This window comes from Chlamydotis macqueenii, chromosome 19 (genome assembly GCF_036417535.1).
Source record: "Chlamydotis macqueenii isolate bChlMac1 chromosome 19, bChlMac1.mat, whole genome shotgun sequence".
NCBI lineage: Eukaryota > Metazoa > Chordata > Aves > Otidiformes > Otididae > Chlamydotis > Chlamydotis macqueenii.
In genome coordinates this window covers 7,642,623-7,651,013 of record NC_141574.1, presented here as the reverse complement: position 1 = coordinate 7,651,013, position 8,391 = coordinate 7,642,623, and the positions used below count along the sequence as shown (strand labels likewise).

Genomic DNA, 8,391 nt, shown 5'->3' with positions numbered 1-8,391 from the left:
TTTTCTTGCAGACATTTATTTTTATATTCACAAGAAGATGAATGTAAAAGAAATGTATGTAGATGCTAAATCAAGGCTTTTGTTCCTAACTAGAAAGAAGCCAATCTAAGCATTTTAATTATTTCCTTAGAGCAGAATTGACGTTTCAACCACCATGCTCTTTCAGTAACTCTGTTAAAACCAAATTACATAAGAGACTAAGGTTACACAAGGCAACAGAGGTAACATCATCTCCTGAAAAAACACTTCTTGGATCACTTGCGTCACAGTTACCCCTTTCCCAAGCCTCTTCCCTCCATCTTGATATTTGATCACGCCTGGTTTCCCAGCTGCTGGACCAAACAAGCAGCCCAAGCCAAAACCCAAGTAGCAGAGCCAAGAGTAATCAGTTCACCCACTTTAAGAGACTACTTCATCCCTATGGAAAACGATAACTACTCAAAAGATCAGGACCTTCAAAAGATAAGCAGACCAGGACAATTCCAGATGGTACGCTGAAAAAATGAGGCCATTTATTGATGATTAGACTCTGCACTGGCAACAATCATTAAGCTAATACAGACAGACTTCAAACAAAGCCTGAGCTTTGACTCAGAAGTCGTAAAGTGACATGATGCCTTAATAAATTAAGGAAGTTGTTAATTCCTCTCCACCATCAGTTCTTCACTTGAAGTTCTTTGCAAACTCCTCTCCTTTCTTAATAGAAGCCTTCAGCTCGGACATGGCCTCAGCAATCATCTTCTCTTCAAAGGGGGAGATCTTGCCAATACCTAGGTTCTTCTCAATTCCATTTTTCTGAGGGAAAGAGGATTTAAGGATTAACAATTCACTGAATGATCTAGAGAGTAACTTAACAGCTCTGATCACGCACCCAGCCTGGGACCTGTTGTCTCTACTCTGCCAACCCTGTGCTTCTTGGCAAGGCTCAGAAGCCTCTTATTATCTGCAGTAACTGCTACAGCCTTCACAAACTTCTCATTCACTGTTCACAAGTGTGAAACCTGAAGCTCCTTCCAGAGGAGACTGATACCAACTGCTCCTTCATGCCTCTTTCTATCTCCAAACCCACCACTTGGCAAGAGAATTTCTCTCCTCTGGTGTATGCCCTTTGCTTGCCACTGGCTTGCAATCCGAAATCGCTTCAGAATTGTGCTCCTAGGTTTTCGAGATCTCATGCCTACATCCAAACCTTTCCCCCTTAATACCCCTCTGCTTCCATTCCCTCACCAGCTAGCACCTAAGACAGCATACACCATCCTTCGCGTCCCAGCAGCCACAACAGTGCTGCAACATCCTTGCTCTTCACCCCACCCACAGGGTAAGTGACAAAAGGAATGCTTCCTTCAGAGTTCAGTGAAGGTCCTGAAAGCAATCTATTAATCCTAATCCATGCTGCTGTTCTCCGTGTTTCTCAGTTTCTGAGGGATTTGCTTGTAGCAGATCAAGCTAAGCAGACGGGATTGCTGACTCCGGTTAATCATACGAAAGCCCTTCATAAACAGGCACTGACTTGAGGCAAGTGTGACCTCCTACGACAAGTCTGAATCTCTGGTTACTCAGCAAGCCGCAGTTTAAGAGCGGATAAAAACAGCAGTATCCCTGTCAAGCATGACGTAAATGCCCAAGCACAATACCCAAATATTCAAGAACTCTTAAAGGTACGCTCAGCTGTTAACTTCAGTGATACCTAGCACTAGGCTAAACTGAAATCACTGAGTAAAAACCACAAGATTAAATCAGTAGCTGCTGTTTTTAAGCCCCACCATATAAAATACATACTCCCAGTAGCAGAGGTGTAGAGAAGTACGGGCTCTCCGTCTCTCCTGACTGAACAAAGGCACATTCAATAACCCCTTCCTTTCCATTCATTGCATCCACCAGAGAGAACACAAATCGAGCGCCGGCGTAGGCCATAGACAAGGTGGCAGACCCTGTAAAAATTAAATCCCTTTTAGAACAGATCACATTGAAATTTGATACTTCCTTCAGCATCAAAGGCTTCCACACTGATATGCTGACAGAGCTGCAATGTCACTGACTCCAAGCTCACAGCCAGTTTGATAAAGCAGTAGCTTCTGGCCAGCTTCATGCTATTTAGATTTCCATTCCATGCTATTTCCATTTCTGGAAAGAAATAGCTTAATTTGACAGAGCAGATTAGTTTAAAAGCCATACATGGCATGGGATCAGTTAATGTCTAGTCTTACCTACATACTGCACTGCTTCTAGTGCCACAGTTCAGGCAGCGGCTGACACGGCAGAGCAGCTAGATTTGTAATGAGCAGTTCATAATTCCGCACCACAGTTGTAAATAATATTAAACTGAAGAGGACTGCATCCATTCAGCTGGCCAACACAAATTACTTGGAAGCTGTAGTTAAGAACCAACCTGCTCCTGCTTTAGCTTTCACAACTTCAGTGCCAGCTTCCTGAATTCTCCCTGTAAGCTGTTCCAGCTGATCCTGAGGGAAGTCCACTTTTGGTGTGCACTAGATTGGAAAAAAGAAGTTATTATCAAATACCAGGATCACTCCAGATTCAGCATAAGGCCACCCACCCAATGCTTTTTGTACTATTACAAACTTTGTAGAACTTTGCACTAGACGGATGCCCTCCAAGCATGTTACAGGCCTGAGGAATTTCAAGAAGCCACCACGTAAATATTTGGGTCACTGTGGCATTATGGAAGCCAAGAGCCTTACGAAGGATCCAGTCTGCCAGCAGTATTTAGGAAGTTACTGAACCTTCAGATACAGCTATGCAAGTATGTTAAGCGTGGCTGCTTCTGTCCCGATCGACTAACAAAAGTACCCTCTCAGCATTCTGCCGCTCCAAAGCCCTTGCTTATTCCCTAAAAATGTCCTTCTGTGAAGGATACCTTATTTCCCACTTAGAGCAAAGCGTTTTCCCCTTTCTCATAGATTTCTCCTCGGCCATATCCTAGTCACGTCCTCACAAAGCTTCAGACTGCTTCAGAACCTCATTTCATTCTGGCTTAGATGAACGAAGGGAGCCTCTTCCTGACTACCAGTCATTACTGAAGCAGGCCTCCCCACACAAAACAAGGAGGCATAGCTCAAGCTCAGTGCTGCGTGTTGAAGCAGTGTTTCTAGTCCACCACGGCAAAAGCAGTTTAATCTTCCTGCTGAAGCAAGCTATACATATCATTAAATACCTGTCACAAAAAAATAAAAATCAAACAGATAGTGCCAAGACACCCACATCGCACCCTACTTCTTATTCCCAAACTCCTTTAGAGGAGAAAGGCTGGAACTATTCAAACTACCCAGAGGAGTTTAAATTTAGCTCACTGCCTTCCAGTATCCTGTATCTCATCTCAGAATTAAAGCAGCCACGAGAGCAGGGAAGACTGTCTCTGCTATATTTTAGCACGTTACGTGCCATCACAAAGATACTTTACATCAACTCGAACATATTGGTGAGGAATACCGTACAGCGTAATGCCTCCCGTGCCAGTAACTACGACTCACCTGAGAGATCAGAGGGATGATAGTCTTCCCAGCATGGCCACCAATAACCGGAACACTTACTCGAGCTGGATCTAATCCCTAAGGGAAACATGAAACTTTCCAGCTTCTGAAGATACGGACAAGAAAAACATTTAAAACCACCATGCTTCATTTTCTGCCCTGGGTGCCTGGCCACACCTATAACCCAGCGCTGCAGAGGGCAGGAGATCCAGAGGCAGCCACGCTCCAGGGACAAAGCCAGATCTACAGCGCTGAACTCCAGGTTACTCTGATAACTTCAGACACTTACAGGATATTATTAATGTGAGTTCAGATAAACCGCAGCACAAGTACAAACTCCACCAGGGCCATTAAGAACAGTAACCTCCTGGTACTTTGCAGACTATCCCACAGCACGCAGTTTGACTTGCAAATACAAACTACAATTCAACCCTCTCCTCCGGTTGCACCAGTAGGGTTGAAAACAGCAACTGAATTAAGGCGAACACGTCGCTCGCTTACAGGGAACAGCTATGAAAAGGAAAGGTCAAAGTCTCTTGAATCACATTTTGCAAGAAACCCTATCCCCAGGCTCCTCTAGAGAATGGGAACAGGGAATCATTGCCTTCGCCTCTAGCTCCATGGAAATCTGAGCTACTTTGGCTCTCTACAGTGATTTTAAAAGAATTTTTGATAGATCTGATGACCAAAGCACACCGTACCCTTCCCCCAACATCAGTTACTACAACCTACCTTTAGTTCAGCCACAAAAGTATTTGCTCTGACAATGTCCAGCGTTGTAACGCCAAAGATTCTCTTGGGATTATACACACCATGCTTCTTGAAGACTTCTGATGTTATTGGGATGGTTGAATTTACCTATAAGCAAGAACAGGCAAGCATTAATTAAAACCAGTATAATAACGAAGCTAACCCATGAACTGAACAGGCCAGTAAACAACCCTAAGTATACTTCCAGCTTGAAGTCAACTGTAGCCAGTTACTTAAACTCCTAAATTGAAGAGCTATTTACAGTCTGCTTGAAATAAAAATCCTCCATTTTAAAAAGCCATCAAGACAATATATTTGTTAATACATACTACAAATGCTCCTCCCTTAGTGAGCCAAGACTTCTATTCCAGCTGTATCATACCTGCAGTCATACAGATCTTGAAATATTAAGCACTTCCACATCTTAAATTTCTTCTGACTTAAATATAGCCCCAGAAAAAATGGCTTAGTAGAACCAAGCTTGTAGTTCTCTTCTGCAAATACCCTGCAGACCTTAAAGACACTGGTCAAAACTAAGAGGAGCTGAGATTACTCTAGTATTCTCAATCTGGATTTTTTTTCCTCTACATTTTCAAGGTCTCCAGAAAGCGCTTACCGGGTTAGAAATAATACAGATCATGGCTTCTGGACAGTGCTTTGCACAGGCAGATGTCAAAGTAGCCACAATGCTAGCGTTGGTGTTGAACAGGTCATCACGGGTCATTCCTAAAAGACATCAGTACAATATTTTAAATTATCCATAGTTTACTCGCTAATGGGCAAGCAACTCAATCAACAAACAACATTCTGCTCTGGACAGAGATATGTCAACTTCAGCTTCCGGTTTTGTATAAAGAGAAAACTCTCCGGCTGCAGTAAAGAATTGGCCCCAAAGGTAATTCCTCTTGCTAATAAGAGATTACTGTCCTTTCCAGCCCCGCTGCCAACTGTCAGAATGTGTTTCATCTAGGCAGCCTGAAGTACATTATGCCCGTACTGACCCACACCAGTATCACCAGTGGTGCTCAGAGCAGCGTAACTGCTCCCAAGACGAATTCTTCTCCCCCTCTGCAGTCACCTCCACAGCTACAGTTTGGATGCCAATTGCTCCGTGCAAAATATCGCTAGTTGTGCAAGCGCCACCTCTCATTTCTTTGCAGCAACTACTTTAACCAGGAAAAATGAAGAATGAGGAAGAGCTAGGCATTAAAGTCTACAGTTTTTTTACATTCCCAACAGGACACCGAAAAGCAGGGTACAAACAGAGCAGTTCAGAGACGTTCTAAGAAGGCTTAACAGCATTCATTCAGAGACACGCTGAGAACTTCTCACACAATGCCCAAACAAGTGGATTGTTTCTATTCTGCTGAAAAACGAAACAAGGACCAGCTTTTTTAACTCAGGTATTGCTCTGGGCAAGAAACACTAAGGGAGGTTCAGGATCACCTGCATGAAGTCTTTGCACCTCACCCCTACTCAGGAACTCCAGAAATCAATTCTCCCCATTGTATGAGGGACAATCTAAGACGGAGTCTAAATGAGGTGCCTGACACCACAACAAGCTCTGGGTCAGCGTCAGTAACAGACCACTTACATCCCAAGCCGCACTGAGAGCGCAACAGAGCACCAGACAGCTCTGTCTGAGTAACAGTGCTGCAGAGATACACTTCAGTGAAGCCCTGGGGCTTTTTAACAAGGAGAACATACCTGGTTTTCTAGGGACTCCCGCAGGAATAACTACAACATCACAGCCCTTCAGACATTCTGGCAACTGCTCAGGTCCCAGGAAGCCTGGAACAGAAGACATTTAAACATTATATTTTCACCAGTTATTACGCATCTGACACTCTGAAGTACAACATTATGCCTAGAGGCATCCAATTCCTTTTAATTTAGCCTCCAATTCAGATTTACGCTGAACAGCAAAGCAATACAATTATGCATGGACCCTGTTTGATGTTTTATCCTCGTTTCAAACCTTACATTCCTCACATTCATCTGTTTCAAAAACCTTCTGTTATGTGTATTTACTCTCCAAAAACCCTAGCTGGGCGCTACAGTCAGTGCCCTCAAAGAATTGCAGACAAGCACCTACAAGAAAAATGTAACATTCTAGTGATCTTTAAATAAAATTAAAATCAGCAGATTAAGCTTTCTTTGACTTTATCAGAACTTGACAGCTGTCCCTCCAGAAAAGCAGCACGCAGAATTCATGTAGAGACCCAGAGAGTGTTAAGCCTATCCAAAGCCAAACTTTTAAATTCAACACTCAAGCTTTTTTTCCAAGAATGTTTCCTCCCTTCAACAGTGCAACCATAGACCATCCTCATCTCCATACATACCAGTCCAATCAGCTAAACCTTAATTAGTCATGCACTGCTTGAGATAAAGCTACTTAAATTGACACCAGGCTTCAGGATCATGTGAACATTCCCCTTCGCAAGCACAGCAGCGGGCATTTCCCCGTGTCAGAGACACCGGAGAGGACCCCTTCAGAACAGAGCGTTTCAGCGGCTCGCAGTACCTTTAACACTCGCTCTTGTCTCGATGTGGCTGAGGTCAGCTGCAACACCTGGAGTGTGAGCGATATCGTAAAGGCTGAGCCTGCTCACCAGCGGGCTGTTCTTCAGGAGAAGGGAGAGAGGCTGGCCAATGCCTCCCGAGGCCCCCAGCACTGCTACCTTGGCATTGTTCTGTGAAGAAGAGAAGACACACACATTGAAGAGATGTTTTGGTAGTTAGTGCAGCAGTGACCTCAGGGATTTCGCCACACTTTCTTTACTTTTAGTTCTATTTCTCAATTTTTTTTTTATCAAGCACTATGCAAACTGGATTGCCTAAGCCCACAGAAAGCGATCATCATACCAGCCTTCCAAAGATTCTTGAGGTTTTCTGGTAGGACAAGTTAGAGGAAAATGTTATTTTGCTACTGCAGAGATGTAAGACGGTAACACAGTTACTGCTGATAAGGACGTTCTCCATCTCGCTATCTTACCAGATAAAGCCATAACAGCTTCAAGTCCTTGCATGAACAGCTTAATTACTATGCTATAACAAGAAATAATCTACCCAGAAGCCCGGTCAGCCTAAGCTCAGCCTAGTTTTTCTGCTACTGCAACAAATGTAATTTGGTTTAAGAATCTCCAAGGGGAAGCAAAGCCTAGCATTAGTCATTGCTACGGCCCATATTTATGACTGAGCTGATAGCAGGAGGTCAAAATCTCATTGCTAATAAATTTAATTCCTATCAAAACGATTACTCAAACCTCTCTTGTAAAGCATATCTTTATAGCCTCAATAATCATTTAGTCAGACGCCACTGGGAAGGCAGAGGTCGGTGTCTCTCTACCTAGCACACAGCAGGATTTCAGCACGTTGGGGACCACTGTCAAACCCCAAGCCCAGCTTCAGCCCTCAATACATTTGGAAAGCAGGGCCACACTGCCGCAGGGGAAGGAAGGAGCAAGCGAATTCGTTACACGCCGCCCGTTACACGCCGTCAGAAGGAGAAGCTCCTGCAGAACTAACGGGCTCTGCCGCCCCGCTTACACCGCTCCGCGCAAAGGCTCCCGGCAAAGAGCCGCAGGGCGACGACCGGTCTCACCAGGCAAAGACACACAGCATCAACCCAGCACCGAGCCCCGCTCCCCACCGCCCCCTCAGCGCCTCCCCCCGACCGGGCCGGTGACACCGGCTGCCTCCGGCCGCCCCCAGCCCCTCTCCGCCCCGCACAGGCCCAGGGCCGAGGCGGCCGGCGGGCCCGGCTGGCCCCCTCACGGGGGAGGCCCTGCGCTCCACCGCGGCCCCCGGGCGCGCCGAGGTCGGGTACCCGCGGGTGGGGGGGGGTGGCGGCGAGGCCGCGGCGGAAGGCGGCGGTCGGGCTGTACCTGGGCGGTGGTGGCGAGGCCCCGGCGGAGGGCGGCGGCGGCGGCGGGACGGGCGACGCGGGACAGCATGGCGCGGCGGCTGCGGTGACTCCAACGACCTCCACGGCACGGCGCCTGCGCGGGACCGCGCGCCCCTCTCGCGAGACTTCCCGCCGGGAGGGAAAGGCGGAGAGGCGAAGTCTCGCGAGATCTGGCTCTGACGTCACCCCTAGTGACGGCCCGGCGTCTCTCCCTAGCAACCAGGCGGCGGCCATCTCCGGGCC

At 46.4% G+C, this 8,391-nt stretch overlaps 1 protein-coding gene across 1 annotated transcript; it reads right to left on the bottom strand.

Moving 5' to 3' along the window:
- Positions 1-490: 490 nt before the first annotated feature.
- MDH2 (malate dehydrogenase 2) lies at positions 491-8,251 on the bottom strand. Its single transcript, XM_086763192.1, has 9 exons — positions 8,129-8,251; positions 6,766-6,934; positions 5,949-6,032; positions 4,858-4,967; positions 4,224-4,349; positions 3,492-3,569; positions 2,390-2,489; positions 1,780-1,931; positions 491-795 (listed from the first exon to the last, which is right to left on the bottom strand). The coding sequence occupies exons 1-9, from the start codon at positions 8,195-8,197 to the stop codon at positions 664-666; spliced, it is 1,020 nt and encodes a 339-aa protein (XP_086619318.1). The 5' UTR covers positions 8,198-8,251; the 3' UTR covers positions 491-663.
- Between the last annotated feature and the right edge of the window lie 140 nt (positions 8,252-8,391).